This window comes from Lampris incognitus, chromosome 3, assembly GCF_029633865.1.
Source record: "Lampris incognitus isolate fLamInc1 chromosome 3, fLamInc1.hap2, whole genome shotgun sequence".
NCBI lineage: Eukaryota > Metazoa > Chordata > Actinopteri > Lampriformes > Lampridae > Lampris > Lampris incognitus.
The window spans coordinates 117742452-117761914 of NC_079213.1; the positions used below are offsets into that span (position 1 = coordinate 117742452).

The window sequence follows — 19463 nt, forward strand, 5'->3', positions numbered from 1 at the left end:
AAACAGGCAGCAACCAAAGCAGGTGAATAAGGGAGTTATTTCTAGCTTATTGGCCTGTTTACTTAAGCTACTTAACGTGTGTTTTACTATAATGGGTCCACACAAGTTGTGACTCACAAGCTAGGTTGAGTTTTTTTCATGGCTTTAACAGTAAATGACCATAAGGATGCAACAGAAAAGTTCAAGTTCAACTTTATTGTCATGTGCAGAATACAGTGAAATTCTTGTGCTCTAACTCTCTGCCTTAACACAAGTGACACAAGGACAAAGGACACACCATCCCAAAAAATATACAGTACACAAAAACAGAACAATAGAAATTGCATATATATGGGTGCGCCAGCTGTTTGGCAACCTGACTGCTTGTCAAAGAAACTATTACCGAGAAGGATGGTGTGTGATTTGATGTTCCGCTAACGTTTTTAGATGGAAGGAGTGAGAACAGAATCAGATTCGTGTTTACTGGCCATGTAGGTTTGCACATACATGGAATGTGACTCTGGTGTCATGACTCTCTGTGTACTTAACAGAATAATAACACTACAACACCGCAATCGTCACATGTATACACAAGGATTGACTTATGCAGGTGAAATAAGAGGTGATAAAGTGCAATGGTGCAGAGGATATATCAGGGATGCTAAAACAGATGTTAGCAGATTATTTACATACATGCCTGAGGTAGATGTACATGACAGAGTGTACCAGTATATGTACAATGTACAGTACAGTATATACAACATATACAGTACAGTATGTACAACATGGTTGGATTTATTTGATGGCGTTAAGTGTTCATTTGAATGACAGCCTGCTGAAAGAAACTTTTTATATCTGGTTGTTTTGGGGTACAGTGCTCTCTAGCGCCTACCAGAGGGGAGGAGTTGGAACAGGTTGTGACCAGGGTGTGATGGGTCTGCAGTAATGTTGCCTGCCCATTTCTTGAGTCTGGAGTTGTATAAGTCCTGAATGGAGGGCAGGTTAGCACCAATGATTTCCTCTGCAAATGTAACTGTCCATTGTAGTCTGCCCCTGTCCTCTTTGGTGGTCAATCCAAACCAGACAGTGATGGATGTGCAGAGGACAGACTGGATTATTGCAGTGTAGAACTGAATCAGCAGTTCCTGAGGCACTTTGAAGTTCCTGAGCTGGCAGAGAAAGAACATCCTCTGCTGGGTCTTTTTGGTGATTGTATCCTTGTTGGATGCCCACTTTAGGTCCTGGGAGATTATGGAACCCAGAAATTTTTAGGTTTTCACTGCAGACAACATGCTGTTGAGTATGGTGAGGGGGTCAGTGTTGGGGACTCCCCTCTCATCACCACTGTTTAGAGTGTGTTCAGCTCCACGTTGTTATGGCCACACCAGAGGGCTAGCTGATGAACCTCCCATCTATATGCAGACTCATCATCATCCCAGATAAGGCCAGTGATGGTTGTGTCATCCGCAAACTTCAGGAGTTTATAAATCTGTTATCCTCTTTCAATGTTGTATTCTGTAAATTATGTAAACACAACATCCATTGCACGTTGTCCATCTTGGTAGAGAGATCCCTCCTCTGTTGCTCTCGCGGAAGTTTCTTCCTATTTTTTCTCCCTGTTAAAATGTTTTTTTTTTTTTAGGAAGTTGTTATTTATTCAGTGCGAGGGTCTAAGGACATGATGTTGTGTTGCTGTAAAGCCCCTTGAGGCAAATTTGTAATTTTTGATATTGCGTTATACAAATAAAATTGACTTGACTTAACAGGTGGGTCACTTGAGGTGCAGTCATTTGTGTAGAGGCAGAAGAATAGAGGGAAGAGCACACATCCCTGGGGGGCACCAGTGCTGATTGTCTGGGTGTTGGATGTGATTTTTCCCCAGCCTCACCAGCTGCCTCTGTCTGTCAGGAAGTTTTTAAGCTATTGGCAGGTGGGGGCTGGTACAGTGAGCCAGGTGAGTGTGGAGTGGAGGATATCTGGGACGATGGAGTTTAATGCTGAGTTGAAATCCACAAACAGGACCCTTGCGTGTGTCCCTTGGGAGTCGAGGTGTTGGAAGATGAAGTGCAATCCCATCTTGTCTACGTCATCCACTGACCTGTTTGCTCTGTAGGCAAACTGCAGGGTGTCAAGCAGGGGGCCTGTGATTTCCTTCAGGTGGTCCACCAGTCTCTCAAAGGATTTCATGACCACAGCCGTTTGGGCAATGGGCCTGTAGTCAGTTAATCCTGTGATACGGGGATTCTTGCTGGGTCGTTGGCAGCAAACCTTTTTTTAACTTTTCAGAGTAGCACCTTTTTGCCACTCTGATCTCCTTTGTGAGTGTATTTCTGGCTTTGTTGTGCCGGATCCTATCTCCACTCCTGTAGGCTTCCTCTTTAGCCTGATAAAGCGGCCTAAGTTTTGCTGTGAACTAGGGCTTATTTTTGTTGAAGGTACAGAAGGTTTTGGTGGACACACACATGTCTTCACAAAAGCTTATGTAAGATGTCACAGTGTAAGTAAGTTTGTCCAGGTCTGTAGATGCAGCTTCAAACACACTCCAGTCAGTGCAGTCGAGGCAGGCCTGGAGCTTCAGTTTTGACTCATTGATCCACTTCCACAGGCTTTGCAGGTTTTAGTGTCTGCCTGTAGGTTGGGATAAGATGAATCAGACAGTGATCAGAGAGGCCCAGGGCTGCATGGGGACAGAGCCATGGGCGTCCTTTGATATTGTGTAGCAATGATCCAGAGTGTTTTTGCCTCTGGTGGGACATTTAACATGCTTTCTGTATTTTGGCAGTTCATGGCTGAGGTTTGCTCTGTTAAAATCTCAAAGGATAATGAGTAGGGAGTCTGGATATTTGTGCTTCATGTTTGTAATTTGATCAGCAGGTGTTTTAACACCTCTTTAACACAGGCCTGGGGGTGGATCTAGACACCGACCAGAATAAATGATGAAAATTCCCACGGTGAATAGAATGGTTTACAGTCAGTGATAAAGATCTCTAAGTGAGGGCTGCATGATTTCTTCAACACTGTAACATCCGTACACCAACCTTTGTTCATGTACAAGCATATGCCGCGACCACGTTTTTTTCCCCCGATCGTGCCATATCGCAGTCCGCCCAGGGGAGTTGTAACTGTGGCAGATGAAGTGTACTGTCTGTGATATGCTCACTAAGCCAGGTTTCAGTGAGACACAGGGCAGCAGATCTGGAAAAGTCAGAGTTTTTTTCTATTTATGAGTAGGAGTTCATCCATCTTGTTGGCCAGAGAGTGAATATTCACCAGGAGGATTGCAATTCTAAATCCCCACTGTCACAGTTTAATACTAGAATGACCAGGCTCTCACTCCTACCTGAAACGACCATGGGCAGTCAAATTGACGGCAGGTTTTTAAACGCTATATTCTGTCAAGATAAATACCCAATTGAGATATTAAAGCATTACATATGTTAGTATGTCTGTTATGAAACTGACATCAAAATTAACATTTTAACGACTATAAAATCATTATTAAACTATTTAAACTTAAGAGAGACATGGTCGAGCTTGAATAGCAAGATTGAAAAAGTGAAAATATTATCTGAAAAACAAAACAGAAAACCCATATTGCTAATCTAACAAATGTAACAAGGCCTATAAAATGCGAAATGTAAAAAAAGAACTGAAAATAAATATTGAAACAGTCCCAAACAACAACTGCAACTTAAAAACTACTAGAACGACCATGCCACAGTTTTTAAACTCTTTATTCTCATATTACATATGTTAGTATTGTGGCAGGATGAGGAAAAACACAGGAGACGAAAGTGAGTTACAGTATGTCTGTTAAGAAACTGACACCAAAATTAACGTTTTAACAACTTTAATACTATCTTTTAAATAATTTAAAATGGCCGCTGTCCAACGCCTGTAAATACTGCAACACCTTGGTGGTAGTCATGGTGCGTCTGTAATGGCGTCTGTAACCAGACATGTTTGACATAATCAAACATCAAGTTTAGACTATTTGTCTGCACTGGAGAATGCTATTTTGTTTCTAGGACAGAGCAACGAACTTCACCAAGGAAATGATGCGACCAACACACGTCATAAATACTGACATGATGTGCATCATCACGCACAAATTACGAGATGCTCATGTTGACCGCTCACGGTCGTTTTAGGTAGATCTCATCATACCTTTTGTCTTTGTTTGCAATTGATCTCAAACTCATTTTAATGCCGATATATGCAATTTTAGGAGAATTAAGGGAGCGGCAGTTCTGTATCGATTTTTTTTCCCACAAAGTTATTAGTAAACTTTGAAAATCCAAAACGGTCATATGACCATCTTAATCGTTCTAGTGGTAATTAACGAGCACTCTGGCTCGCTTACCCCTTCGGTGCCTTCATCGTAGTCTGCACAGGTCTGTACCAATCAAGACCTCAGCAAGACTTTCATCAAAACGTTCCGTTAAAGTCGGTAAAAAAGTCTTTCCAGTTTGTCCAGTGGACAGTTGGAGGCTTAAAAGTTCTTCCCTGCTGTATGTGATCAATGAGTGGGCACTGGAAACTAAACGAATAAACAAAAACATAAGAAGTACAAGAAAGCGCAGAACCAAGGCTACTGGCCTGTGGTGCCATCTTGATGACATTCATCTGGACATAACGTTTATTGGGAGAAATGATTAATCAGCCATCTAAGTGACATCTTCAGTCTAAACTGATTGCAGGTATCTCCACCCCTTATAAACAATACAGTGGCATAACAACTGAAACCAACGATCAATTTAATATGCAAAATTGGGTGTGACCATTAACTAGAGTTAGAATGGCCATGTGTACTGTTCACAGAGGATTGGGGAATGGTTTCAATCACAGCATTGTAAGATGGTGACAGATGTACTCTTAGGCTTTCCCAATTGTGAAGAGGGAATGACGATCCCTGAACTGAGGGGGGTGGGCGCTAAGACTACATCTGTCGGCATCTTCTTTTAACAATTTTATCCAGTTCTGTGAAGCACTTTGTAACCTTGTTTAGAAAAATGCTATATGAATAAAGTTTATTCTTATTTTTTCGTGTTTCCCGTTTTACATCCTGTAGAGCCGGGTCCAAACTATGGACCTGAGGCACCATAAGGCAGATGTCACTTGATTCACAGTACTCGTCGTAATATGTGGGCTGTTCCGAGTAGGGCGATCTTCTGGACTGCATGGATGTTGATGTTGCCTGGGATATGGTTGGTGAACTTTCCATTCCCTTCTTCATGAGTCCTAGAGCTCCGATGACCACTGGTGTTGTTTCGGTCTTCATACTCCACATCCTGTTTATTTCAATCTCCAGGTCTTTGTACTTGGTCAGCTTCTCTGTGACTTTGACTGAGGTGTTGTTTTTTGGATGGTATTGCCATGTCGATGAACATGCACTTCTTCCTTCCTGTCCTTGATAACAACGTTGGGCTTGTTGGATTTTATCTCTGTCAGTGTGGATGGGCATGTCCCAGAGGATTGTGACGTAATTGTTCTTAGTGACCGTTTTTGGCTGATGTTCGTCTTGATCTTGTAACTCCTGCAGGTCTTCCAGCGCAGGTATGTTGCTGCCTTGTTGTGCCTGTATATGTACTCGGTCTTTGCCAGTTCCGGGCAGCCTGAGACAATGTGGTCGATGGTTTCTTCATACATTCCACAGATTCTGCCTTTTGGGTCTTTTCCATCTTTGATGATGTGATGGTGATAGGATCTGGTGGCCAGGCTCTGGTCTTGTGCAGTGATTGTCAGGCCCTCCATCTCTGCTTTCAAGTCCGGTGCTCCTCGGCCACTGGTGTGTCTTTTGTTGGTCCATGTCTGCGTCTTTCATTCTTTTTGGGTACTTCCCGTGCATTGCTTTGTCCTCCCAGGTTTTTTGCAGTTATTGCTGGCCTTGGTGTTTTGCCTTCTGTTTCACTCGTTTGGCGTAGATCGTAGTTGCCTCATTTTCTGTTGGTGGGGTTTCTGGGACATCAAGCTCTTTCTTGAATTGTGCAGCTTCTTTATTGATGGAGCAGATCTGATGTTTTACTATTCGGAGGGGTGGGTCATCTGTTTTTGTCAGGTATGCATCCAGCCTGATAGTGGTAGTCTTGAAGGTCAGTTCGAGTTGGACTAGGTCTTGTCCTCTTGAAGCTCTTGGTAGGTACAGCCTGTCAACATCTGCTTTCGGGTGGTGCATCTTCTCCATGGTCAGCATCTTTCTTGTCTTGGTGTCTAGTCTCTTGATGTCGTTTAGTTTCCAATTGATGATGTTGAAGCTGTATGTCACTACAGGTATTGCTAGTGTGTTGATAGCTTCAATTCTGTTAGCTGCATTGAGTTCGCTCTTCAGTAACATACGCACTCTTCTGTGGTACTCTTTCTGGATCTTCTCCTTCATGGTTGAGTGTTGTATGCAGTCTCCTTCGTTTACTCCTTGGTACTTGTATGTGCTATCTTGGTCTAGCTCTTTGATTACGGTATCAAGGTCTAAGCCTGCAGTCTTGGTAAGTCTTCCTTTCTTGAAAGTGGCTTTGGCGCACTTGTCTATTCCGAATTCCATTTTGTTGTCGTCCTTGGTAAACGTCTTGAGGTCATCAATGTAGAACAGGTGGGTTAGTTTGCCATTTTGTGATTTGTACCCATAGCTGCTGTTGTTCAGTAGATTGCTGAGTGGCACTAGTGCAAGGCAGAAGAGCAGTGGTGATAGTGAGTCCCCTTGGGATATTCCGCTTCTGATGTTGATCAGTCTCAATGTTAATGATCCCTCTTCATGATGGAGATTCAGGGTGGTCTTCCAGGTCTTCATGTTCTCCGTGATGAATTTGACAGTTGTTGGGCAGACACTGTAGATCTTGAGGCTCTTCTCTATCCAAGAGTTTGGCATGCTGTCAAATGCCTTCCTGTAGTCAATCCATGCTGTTGACAAGTTCTTTTTCTTCAATTTGACCTCTTGCAATATGGCTTTATTGATGAGTAGCTGGTCCTTGCATCCATAGCTACCTTTCTTACATCCCTTCTGTTCTGCTGGTAACAAGTTGTTTTTGTCAAGGAAGCTGTAGGTCCTCTCTGATGATGGAGGTGAGGATCTTGTACATTGTTGGTAGGCAGGTGATGAGTCTGTAATTCTTTGGGTTCTGTGTCTCCTATGTTTTCGGAAGCAGGTACGTGGTTCCCCATGTGAACCATTTGGGGGCATTTCTTTGGATTCTTGATGATGTCATTGTGGGCCCATGTGAGGTCTTCATGGTTGCTGAGCAGGTTCTTGATCCATTATTGTTGTTATTATCTTACAATGCTATGATTACAACCATTCTCCAATCTTCTGTGAATAGTACACATGGACATCGTAACTCCAGTTAATGGTCACACCCATATCTGCATATGAAACTGATAGTTGGTTTGGATCATTATGCCATTGTATTTTTTATAAGGGTGGGGATACCCACAGTCAGTTGAGACTGAAGAGGTCACTTCGATGATGATGAAACGTTTCTCTCAATAAACGTTGTGTCCAGATTAACTGATTCAACCCTCTGTGACAGCAGTATATGAAGTTCTGAGGACTGAAGATAGAAACCACTGGTCTAATGCCAGGATATAGGAATATGGGAGTTAGGAATGTCTGTAAGTAGTTTTCAAATGATGAAGGTTTTGCTCACCAATTACTTGTTTAACACTTCATTAAAATCTGTGGTTGTATTTAGATATTAGGATAGGTTTTACAATTATTTGATATTGGCATATTTGTTAGCATTTTACTGTTATCAATAACTGTCATACTATAAGTTAATGACACAATTATTAGCTTACCTGTTTTTGCAATATTAAAAGACTAATTTTTAGCTTGGCTCCTTCTACTCCCATTTTGAAAACAGATATAAAGGTGTGTAGATGTAGAGGACAGTGACGGAGGTGTCCATATTTACAGGATATAAAGGGGTGTAGATGTAGAGGGCAGTGACGGAGGTGTCCATATATACAGGATATAAATGGGTGTAGATGTAGAGGACAGTGACGGAGGTGTCCATATATATACAGGATATAAAGGGGTATAGATGTAGAGGACAGTGACGGAGGTGTCCATGTATACAAGATATAAAGGGGTGTAGATGTAGAGGACAGTGACGGTGGTGTCCATGTATACAGGATATAAAGGAGTGTAGATGTAGGGGAGAGTGACAGAGGTGTCCATGTATACATGATATAAAGGGGTGTAGATGTAGAGGACAGTGATGGAGGTGTCCATGTATACAGGATATAAAGTGGTGTAGATGTGCAGAACATTGATGGAGATGTCCGTTAAGTGTGTTAATTAAGAAAGGACTGAAATTTTCAGGTTTCAAGATCTTCTACGTTAGAGTCTCTTTCCAAGCCTGTACATTTAGTTTTTAGTTTATTTACATTTATACAATGTCTAAACCATGTTGACTGTGTCATATTTTCCACTAAGTAAATAATTTCCTATGAAACAAATAAGCTTGCTAATGTTGTCTGAGTTTGTCTCTGGTCCATTTAAAAGCTCACCACATCAGCATTTTCTTCTGCTTGTAATATAGGCTCTGCAGCATGGTTTCTTTGACTTTGAGACATTCAGTGTGGACGAGTATGAACATTATGAGGTAAACACATGAAAGACTACTGCCAACAGTAACATTTAATTTTCACAAGCACGTACTTTACCAGCTAAATACTGCCTTCATTACCACTACTACTAGGTTTAGGCTATTACTAACACTACCATTACTATGTATAGACTGCCATTAACACCACCATTATTAGATGTTGACAATAATTAAAAACTACCACTACCAGATATAGATGACCATTAACACCACCACTACCAGATATAGATGACCATTAACACCACCACTACCAGATATAGATGACCATTAACACTACCACTACCAGCTATTGATGACCATTAACACCACCATTATTATATGTTTACAACCATTAAACACTACCACTCCCAGCTATAGATGACCATTAACACCACCAATACCAGCTATCGATGACCATTAACACCACCACTACCAGATATAGATGACCATTAACACCACCACTACCAGCTATCGATGACCATTAACACCACCACTACCAGATATAGATGCCCATTAACATCTTCACTACCAGATATAGATGACCATCGACACTACCACTACCAGATATAGGTGACCGTTAACACCACCATTATTAGATGTTTACAACCATTAAACACTAGCACTCCCAGCTATAGATGACCATTAACACCACCAATACCAGCTATCGATGACCATTAACACCACCACTACCAGATATAGATGACCATTAACACCACCACTACCAGCTATCGATGACCATTAACACCACCACTACCAGATATAGATGCCCATTAACATTTTCACTACCAGATATAGATGACCATTAACACTACCACTACCAGATATAGGTGACCGTTAACACCACCATTATTAGATGTTTACAACCATTAAACACTAGCACTCCCAGCTATAGATGACCATTAACACTACCAATACCAGCTATCGATGACCATTAACACCACCACTACCAGATATAGATGCCCATTAACACCACCACTACCAGATATAGATGCCCATTAACATCACCACTACCAGATATAGGTGACCATTAACACCACCACTACCAGATATAGATGACCATTAACACCACCACTACCAGATATAGATGACCATTAACACCACCACTACCAGATATAGATGACCATTAACACTACCACTACCAGATATAGATGACCATTAACACCACCACTACCAGATATAGATGACCATTAACACTACCACTACCAGATATAGATGACCATTAACACTACCATTATTAGATGTTGACAACCATTAACACCACCACTACCAGATATAGACTACTATTAACTCTACCACTAGTAGCCGTAGATTACCATCAACAATACCATGACAATCCACCATTACCACCACCACTATCAGATATAGACTACCATTAACAAAACCATTACCAGGTATAGACCATCATTCTGTAACAGTTGGTTTTATATTAACATCAAAACAGATAGTCATCAAAAAATAGCAAACCAGAAATGTGTTGATATTGGAATTTGAACAGATTTTATTCTCATCACGTTTCTCTTTTCAGCGAGTGGAAAATGGAGACTTAAACTGGATTGTCCCGGGGAAGTTACTTGCTTTTAGTGGACCACATCCCAAAACTTTAGTAGAGAACGGTGAGTTTTACTGGTCATTTGGCAGGAGCTATAGCACACAAAGGAGTTCAACTTTCGCTGCCTTATTCCTTTGGTTTCTGAACCCTTCCTGAACAAATGATGCAGTTTAATTTACAAATTGACAAGAGTCAATTAAAGCAAAGACGGACAAATAGGGATTCACTGATTTTGAAATTCTGGGCCAATACTGATGTTTAAAATAATTAGCCGATACTGATGTTTTTGTTGTTATTTGTTCACCCTTTTCCCCAAGCATGGCACCTGTTGCCCTCTTATGTCATGCCAGAGTCGTGTCCAGCCACCGGCTGTTATGGGTGGTATTATAGTACCACCTCATGGCAATACTGTTGCCAGTGGAAGGTTCAGGACAGATGGACATGGATTAGCGAAAATACAGCGTTTCTTTATTTATCTCATCTCATCTCATCTTCAGCCGCTTTTCCGGGGTCGGGTCGCAGTGGCAGCAAGCTAAGTAGGGCACTCCAGACGTCCCTCTCCCCAGCAACATCCTCCAGCTCCTCCTGGGGGATCCCAAGGCGTTCCCAGGCCAGATTGGACATGTAGTCCCTCCAGCGCGTTCCGGGTCTACCCCAGGGTCTCCTCCCAGTTGCCCGTGCCCGGTAAACCTCCAAAGGAAGGCGCCCAGGATCCTAATCAGATGCCTGAACCATCTCAACTGGCTCCTTTCGATGCAAAGGAGCAGCAGCTCTACTCCAAGCTCCCTCCAGATGTCTGAGCTCCTCACCCTATCTCTAAGGCTGAGCCCAGACACCCTACGGAGGAAAATCATTTCAGCTGCCTGTATCTGCGATCTCACCCTTTCGGTCTCTACCCAAAGCTCTTGGCCATAGGTGAGGATTGGAACGAAGATTGACTGGTAAATTGAGAGCTTTGCCTCCCAGCCCAGCTCCTTCTTCACCACAACGGTCCGGTGCAACGTCCGCATTACTGCTGATGCTGCACTTTTACGACCCTTAGTCTAGGGGACGTACAGGGCCTAACATTATGCAGCGAGAATGCGTGTTGCAACACAAAACCCAAGATGCCGACTAAAGTGCAAAAATATTTATTATAAATAATATGGACGTCACGGCGAACAAGGGAACTAAGAGTGGTGCCCAAGTAAAGAAATAATAAAAAAGTGACCTCCTAAAGTAGTGCAAAATGATTCTAGACTTGTAAATACAGAGGGTGGCACTCACTCCAAACCTGGTGTATACAACAAAGATAGGCTACACGATGAAGAGTGTACCCATGGGCACCTTACCTATCCTCTTATCCTGCGCATTTAAAAAAACAAAATGCCATACCATGTATAGATCATAAAAAAACATCTGTACAACAAACAAGCATATAACAATGTCCAGCCAAACAAAAAAACAAGACGACATCCCCGAACAAAGGACAGGAGGGCATTTCAATAGGCGGTCGGATGGTTGATTGGATCTGGAAACACCTGGGCTCAACCAGCAACTCCACAGGAGGCGGAGCATTACCTGGGGAGGGAAAATTACACAGACACACGGCACTAGGGCCATAACACCCCCTCCCATAAGAGCAAGCCTCAATGGCTGGCGATAATTATATGCTTCCCCCCCATCAATCTACCATATAACATATCCACTCCTACACATTAATCATAACAATCCCACACATTAATAACAATAACATATTCCACACATTACTCGTAACCACAGGAAAGGGCATCGGCAAACACATTCTCTGAACTTTTCTTGTGTCGGATCTCCAAATTATAACCTTGGACGATCAGTGACCACCGCATCAGGTGCTGGTTGTGGTTACACATTCTGTGAAGGAACACTAAGGGATTGTGGTCAGTATAGACAATCACAGGCGTAACACTAGATCCTACATAAACGTCAAAGAATTGAAGTGCGAGTAGTAGAGCCAGAGTCTCCTGCTCTATGGTAGAGTAGCGTGACTGACTGCTGTTAAACTTCTTTGAGTAGTAACAGACTGGATGGTCCAGACCGTCAGAATCCCTGTGACTCAGAATGGCACCGGCACCAACTCTACTAGCATCCACTTCGATGGTAAAGGGCTTGTGAAAACCCGGAGCACTAAGGACAGGGGCACTGCATAACACGGTTTTGATGCAGTCAAATGCTGTTTGGCAGTCAGCAGACCATTCAAACGGTACTGAGGGACTGACTAAGCCAGTTAGTGGGGCTACAATTGAGGAGAAGCTGCGGCAAAACCCCCTGTAATACCCAGCTATTTCTAAGAACTGATGCAACTCCCGCCGTGTGGTGGGCACTGGAAATGTTGTTATGGCAACAACCTTGGCTTCAATGGGACGCACTTTACCTCCGCCCACCTGTTTACCTAGATAAGTCACCGTGGCTTTGCCGAACTCGCACTTGGCAAGGTTCAGGGTTAGGGAAGCTGCTGCCAACCGCTGAAATACTGTTCTTAATGAACTCAAATGATTCGACCAACTAGAGGAGTAGACTACTGCATCATCAAGATACGCTGTACAGTTAGGCACATCTGCAAACACTATGTTCACTAGGCGTTGGAATGTAGCTGGAGCGTTTCACATCCCGAATGTCATTACTGAGTATTGCAGGAACCTGTCATGTGTAACGAAGGCAGATATCTCAGATGCACGAGGTGAAAGGGGCACCTGCCAATACCCTTTCAATAGATTTAGCTTGGTGACATAACGGGCCCAACCAATGGTATCAACACAATCATCCAAGCGGGGCAAGGGATACGAATCAGGAATAGTGACATGATTCACTTTCCGATAATCATTGCAGAAACGAAACGTGGAATCGGGTTTCGGAACCAGGGTGCATGGGGAGCTCCATGGGCTTGAACTAGGATGTGCCAAGTTATGTTCTAAAAGATATGAGACTTCTTTTGCATAACGGATCTTTTCACCATATTGACTCTGTACGGGTGTTGTTTAATCGGCACTGCCCCATTCACGTCAATGCCATGTTCCAAAACGTTAGTGCGGGAAGGAACATCTCCAAACAGACAAATAAAATTCTGAACTAAAGTTACTATGCTGGCTTCCTGCTCCTTGTTTAAATGTAGCAATAGAGAAGGAAGGTTCAACAGCATCTCAGAGTTGGATAATCGAGGAGTTTGTTGAGGCCCATTGCACAAACTTAAACCATCCTCATCACTTCCTGTAACAGAAGTAGGTCCAGGACTCACTGTCCCATGCACCGCAGATGTGACAGTGGCCACAGGGGTCGCCCCTGGAGCCTCAAGCCGGGTCTCACTTCTGGAATGGTAGCACTTCAACATATTTATATGACACACACGAGACTGCTGTCTCCGATCAGGAGTTCTGACAACATAGTATCACTTAACTTCCTGTCAATAACATAAGGTCCTGAAAAACGAGCATCCAGAGAGGAACCAGGGACAGGCAGCAAGACTAAAACCATGTCACCTGACTACAAAGAACGAGGGACTGCTCTCTGATCGAACTGACGCTTCATCTTCCATTGAGAAGCAGTGAGACCTTCTTTAGCGACACTGCAGGCTTCATGCAGCCGCTCTCGGAATCTGCTCACATAGAACAGCACATTTTTCTTCGAGGACAAACTCTCACACATAATCTGATCTTTTAAAACTTTCAAAGGCCCCCTTACTGTGTGACCAAAAACCAGCTCAGCCGGGCTGAAACCTAGGGACTCCTGCACTGTTTCTCGCACAGCGAACAACACTAGGGGAACACCATCATCCCAATCTCTACCCATCCCCGTACAATACTTGCGCAGCGCAGATTTAAACGTCTGAGGCCATTGTTCAAGCGCCCCCTGGGACTCAGGGTGGTAAGCACATTAGATCATGTGTGTGATGGACAAAGACTTCAATACCTGTTCAAATATGCCCGAAAGGAAGTTAGTATCTTGATCTGTCTGTAGTATCTTTGGGAGTCCAAACATAGCAAAAAACTTGATCAGGGCTTTTGCTACAGACTAGGATGTTATCTTCCTAAGGGGAATAGCTTCGGGGTACCGTGTCACCACACACATTATGGTCAGCAAGTACTGGTTACCAGACTTCGTTCTTGGTAAAGGACCAACACAATCCACCAGTACATGCTCAAATGGTTCACCCATAACTGGGATTGGGTGAAGTGGGGCAGGCGGAATAACCTGATTTGGTTTTCCAGTGACTTGGCAAATGTTGCATGTGTGACAGAATCTGGCTACGTCTTTCTTTAGTCCTGGCCAAAAGAAATGTCTCAAAACCTGATTATAGGTTTTTGTAACCCCTAAGTGGCCATACCAAAGATGTTCATGAGCCAGCGACAAGTCAGACTGACCGTATTTTGCAGGCACAACGACCTGAAACACAACACTCCAGTCACTACCTGAATTGACACGTGAAGTCCACCTCCGCATCAGGAGACCACTCTCCACAAAATAAGCCACATCTTTGCTTTTAGCTACATCTGGAGCAAGAGCAGTAGCAAAACACTGGGTAAGGCTTGTATCTGCCTTCTGAGCAGCAATAAGGTTCCCACGAGTCACTGGTAACGGTTTGTTTTAAATGTTGGATCTATCACACTCAAGAGTAGGCTTGTCAACCTCAGCAGAACGCTGAGAAGGCACAGGGGCAGAAACAGTCTTATCAGACAACACAGTAGCGAACACGGTATCTGACAGGTTGACTACATCCCCCCACCTACATGTCTGAGCCCATGTGACTGCACAAACAGGGAATGCATCAGGGAACTTCTGAGCTAACTCTTCTGACTGTAGTATTTCTGGGCATTCCAACACTGATAACACCTTGCCACCAGCAATGTAATTTCCCAAAATAAATGAGACACCTTGTATAGGTAGGGTCGGACGCACACCCACCTTATATGTTCCACTGGCCAAACTACATTTTAAGTGTATGTGGTGAAGAGGCACAGACACAAAACCCATTTCGATACCTCGTATCAAAACACTAGACCCACAAGATAAGCCATCAGACAATGGTAAGACATTGGACAGGATAAAAGATTGTGCAGCTCCAGTATCCCTTAGGATGCGGACCAGACACTGGTCCCCAAAATCTCCACTCAGGGAAACCATGCCATCCAGCATAAAGGGTTCGTAACTGGGATTCAGAGTGTCAGTCCTACTCGCCACTTCAGGTATAATTTTCACTGGACTCAACAATGTATGCACTAAACCAACTTCTTTTGTTCATTTAACAGGCTGGGTCTGCTTGCGCTTCAGCACATAACAGTCAGCAATGACAAGTCCGGTTTGGTGACAGTAGAAACACTCTCGCTCCTCTTTGGAGCATGGGGACAATGTTCGGGGTGGACTGGACTGCGATCTAGCAGCAGCAGAGGGCGTAAAAGTCGTACCCTCAGAACGGGAATATGCAAATGTCTGCTTGTGCGTTAACACGAACTCGTCGGCAAGCACAGCTGCTTTCACCAACGTCACAACCTTTTGTTCATTAATATAAGTCACTAAACTTTCAGGCAAGCTGTTCTTAAACTCCTCCAATAGGATTAACTCACTTAGGGAGCTAAAATCTAAAGTGTTACTTGATTTGCACCAGTGACCAAACAGTGTTTCCTTTTCATGGGCAAACTCCATAAAAGTCCTATCAGACAGCTTTTTGTGGTTGCGGAACTTCTGCCTATACGCCTCAGGCATTAGTTCATATGCATGAAGAACCGTAACTGGACTTGGTATATATCCGTGTAGACGTTTTGCCTCTCATCCAAGAGGCTTCATCAATTCGTGCCTTTCTGACTAGACCAAGCTAGTCTGACTGGCTGGTGATGAAACGCAGATATTTATCCTCTTTGGAGTCGTTATCAGAGCTATTGATGTCCATGGCTCTTTGTGTTCCGATGTTGTAACTGATGAAGCCTCTTGGATGAGAGGCGAAATGTCTTCACGGATATATACCAAGTCCAGTTGCAATTGATTCAATTCCTTTGCATAATCATGACCTGGATGAATGAGAACATTCACAGACATGAAGAACCGTACTTTTTACCAACTCGTACCGCAAATCATCCTCCAAGGATCAAACAAACAAAACTTCCTGAGCTTTTCCTGTTAGTTTGCACTGCAGCAAAAGTGGCCAAACATCTTTAGGGCACCCCAAAGAGGCTGCAATACGCTCAAATGCGGTGAAATACAACCTCAGCTTCTCGAAACTGGGGTACTAATGCTATGTGCTTGCTCACATCAAAACTGTCTGACACTCTCCGAGCATCTGAGCTAGCAGGTGTAGAACTGGCAGCCCCATTTGCAGCTTCTAGTTCCACTCTGCATAGATTGACCTCTTTCTCTGCCTCAATCTCCATCTTTTGGATCTCTAGCCAGTGACTGTATTCAGCCTGTCTCTCTCTCTCTTTTGCCTCGATCTGTAAACGTGCCAGACAGATTTTAAGGCGAGAATCACCACTAGGACCGGAAATGTAGGGGAAAGAGGATTATAACGAGTCAAGATAACAACAGTCAAGATAACAGCTGCAGTAATTGTAGTAACTGTCATACATGCTCAGGGTGTTGGTAATATTACCCTCGACTATGCACATTTTGAATTTCTCTTGAAAAGTTGAGCAGCCATTTAAATCCACTGATGTAAAGTAGACGAGTCCTATGAAAATGTCTTTGCCCTTGCTTGTGTTTCCAGGGTACCCACTTCACGCTCCAGAAGCCTATTTCCCCTACTTTAGGAAACACAACATCACAACAATCGTACGGCTCAACAAGAAGATCTATGACGCCAAGCGCTTCACAGATGCCGGCTTCGACCACTATGATCTCTTCTTTGTGGATGGGAGCACGCCCAATGACGACATCACCCGTCGCTTCCTGCACATCTGTGAGAGCACCGATGGAGCTGTGGCAGTACACTGCAAGGGTGAGACACATTCTGTCAGTCCTGCCATAGCCTGACTTGTTCACTCCATACAGGAGGACATTGACAATATGTCTCACTACCTTTAACTTTCAATCTTTGTGGCATTTCTTTTTCACCATCTCTGTCCTATAGCGGGTCTTGGCCGCACGGGCACTCTGATTGGTTGTTACCTGATGAAACACTACCGCTTCACAGCAGGAGAAGCCATCGCCTGGATACGGATCTGTCGGCCGGGCTCTGTGATTGGTCCACAGCAACACTTCCTGGAGGAGTAAGTAACAGTGGACACCTAAGACGATGATGATGATGATAATAATGATAATCATTACATTTATACAGCACTTTTCTAGACACCCAAAGTGCTTCACATTGAAGGAGGTAACTCACTTTAACCACCATCAGTGTGTAGCACCACCTGGGTGATGCATGGCAGCCATTTTGCGCCAGAACGCTCACCACACATCAGCTTGAGGTGGAGAGGGAGGACTCATTGAGCCAATTAGTGCCATGGGATCTTTAATGAGCACAGTGAGTCAGGACCTTGGTTTAACGTCTCATCTGAAGGACAGCATCTCCTACAGCAGTGTCCCCGTGACTGCACTGGGGCACTGGGATTTGATGTTTGTTGTTTTTATTAGGACCAGAGGGAAGACTGCCCTCTACTGGTCTCTAACACCACTTCTGGCAGCAACTCAGTTTTCCCGGGAGATCTCCCATCATAATAATATTACTATTATTATGATTATTATTATCACTAGTATAGGTCCGAAAAATTGTTGGAGCCCTTTGTAGTTCTGATATACTATTGTCATTAAAAGCATTTGTCTCTCAAAATCTATTAAGTCTCATAACTATGCATTTTTTGCAGGTAGGCTCCCACAGACCCTCACTATTAAGAGATTGAAATCCAGTCAAAATTGCCCTCATGTTAGAGTTGAAATTACCAAACTTATGCGTTTTCCCGAAACCTATATTGTGTGAGTTCATCAATAGAAGAAAAACGTACAGATGTCTGGGATACATAGCTCTATAGATTTGTAATGGGGGCCACCCACATCTGCCATGTACTTTATCTGCCATTTTTTATTATTTTTTTTCCCCCATGCAGTGCATTGGAAATGGCAGTCTGAATAAGTACATCATCTATAAGTTCAAAAATGCTTCACAAGAACCATATTGCTGTAACTAAGTTTTGTTGAAAAAAAAGTACATTCAAGTTCAACTTTGTCATGTGTATTAAAATAAAATGAAGTTCTTGTGCTCTGGCTCTCTCTGCCTTAACACAAAGGACACACCATCCCAAAAAATCACTACAGACCTACATAGACTGTACACATGAATTCATACATTATATTCACAATATGGAACAGTACACAATAACACAACAGTGTAAGGTGCATATGGGTGTGTCAGCTGGTCAGCAACCTGACTGCCTGCTGAAAGAAACTATTACTGAGATGGACGGTGTGTGATTTGATGCTCCGGTAAAGTTTTTTAGATGGAGGGAGTGAGAACAGAACATGAACGGGGTGGCTGGTGTCCTTCATGATGTTTTGGGCTTTCCTATTGCAGCGGGTGGTGTAAATACATTACATTACATTACAGTCATTTCATTACACCACATTACATGACATTATAGTCATTTTGCCGATGCCTTTATCCAAAGCGACTTACAATAAGTGCATTTAACGTAGGAAATCAGGAGAAATACTAGTCATCAGAGGTCATAAGTGCGTTTTCTCTCTAAACAAGCATCTAAGAGCAAAACCAGTGCTAAAGTAAAAGCACGAGAAAGAGATTTTTTTTTTAAATGAGTGAATACAATAAGTGCTAAGAACAAGTAACAGGTTGGTAGTTCTTGAAGAGGTGAGTTTTCAACCTGCGCCGAAAGATGAGCAGCGACTCCGCTGACCTGACATCATTGGGGAGTTCATTCCACCACTGTGGGGCCAGGACAGAAAAGAGCCGTGACCGGGTCGATCGGCAGCAGGGGCCTCTCAGCGATGGGGCAACCAGGCATCCCGAAGCAGCAGAGTGAAGTGGTCAGCCAGGGGTGTAGGGCTTGACCATGGCCTGGAGATAGGAAGGAGCTGTTCCTTTCACTGCCCTGTAGGCTAGCACCAGAGTCTTAAACTAGATGTGAGCAGCTACTGGGAGCCAGTGTAGGGACACGAGAAGGGCAGTTGTGTGGGAGAACTTAGGGTGATCGAACACCAGACAAGCTGCAGCTTTCTGAACAAGCTCCAGAGGTCTGATGGTCGATGCCGGCGCGCCAGCAAGGAGGGAGTTGCCGTAGTCCAGCCGGGAGATGACCAAAGCCTGGATGAGCACCTGTGCCGTCTCGTCGGTGAGGAATGGGCGATATTATGAAGGTGTGGTAGTTCCTTGACAATGATTTTTGCTGCTGCCTTTGAAG

At 43.6% G+C, this 19463-nt stretch overlaps 1 protein-coding gene across 1 annotated transcript in view; it reads left to right on the top strand.

The window, feature by feature from the left end:
* Nucleotides 1-19463, top strand: part of cdc14ab (cell division cycle 14Ab) — a 207255-nt gene that overhangs the window by 41171 nt on the left and 146621 nt on the right. Inside the window, exons 8-11 of the mRNA XM_056276949.1 lie at nucleotides 8514-8576; nucleotides 10084-10171; nucleotides 16817-17047; nucleotides 17180-17318. Coding sequence (XP_056132924.1) covers nucleotides 8514-8576; nucleotides 10084-10171; nucleotides 16817-17047; nucleotides 17180-17318 — 521 coding nt within the window. The remainder of the gene's footprint in view (nucleotides 1-8513; nucleotides 8577-10083; nucleotides 10172-16816; nucleotides 17048-17179; nucleotides 17319-19463) is intronic.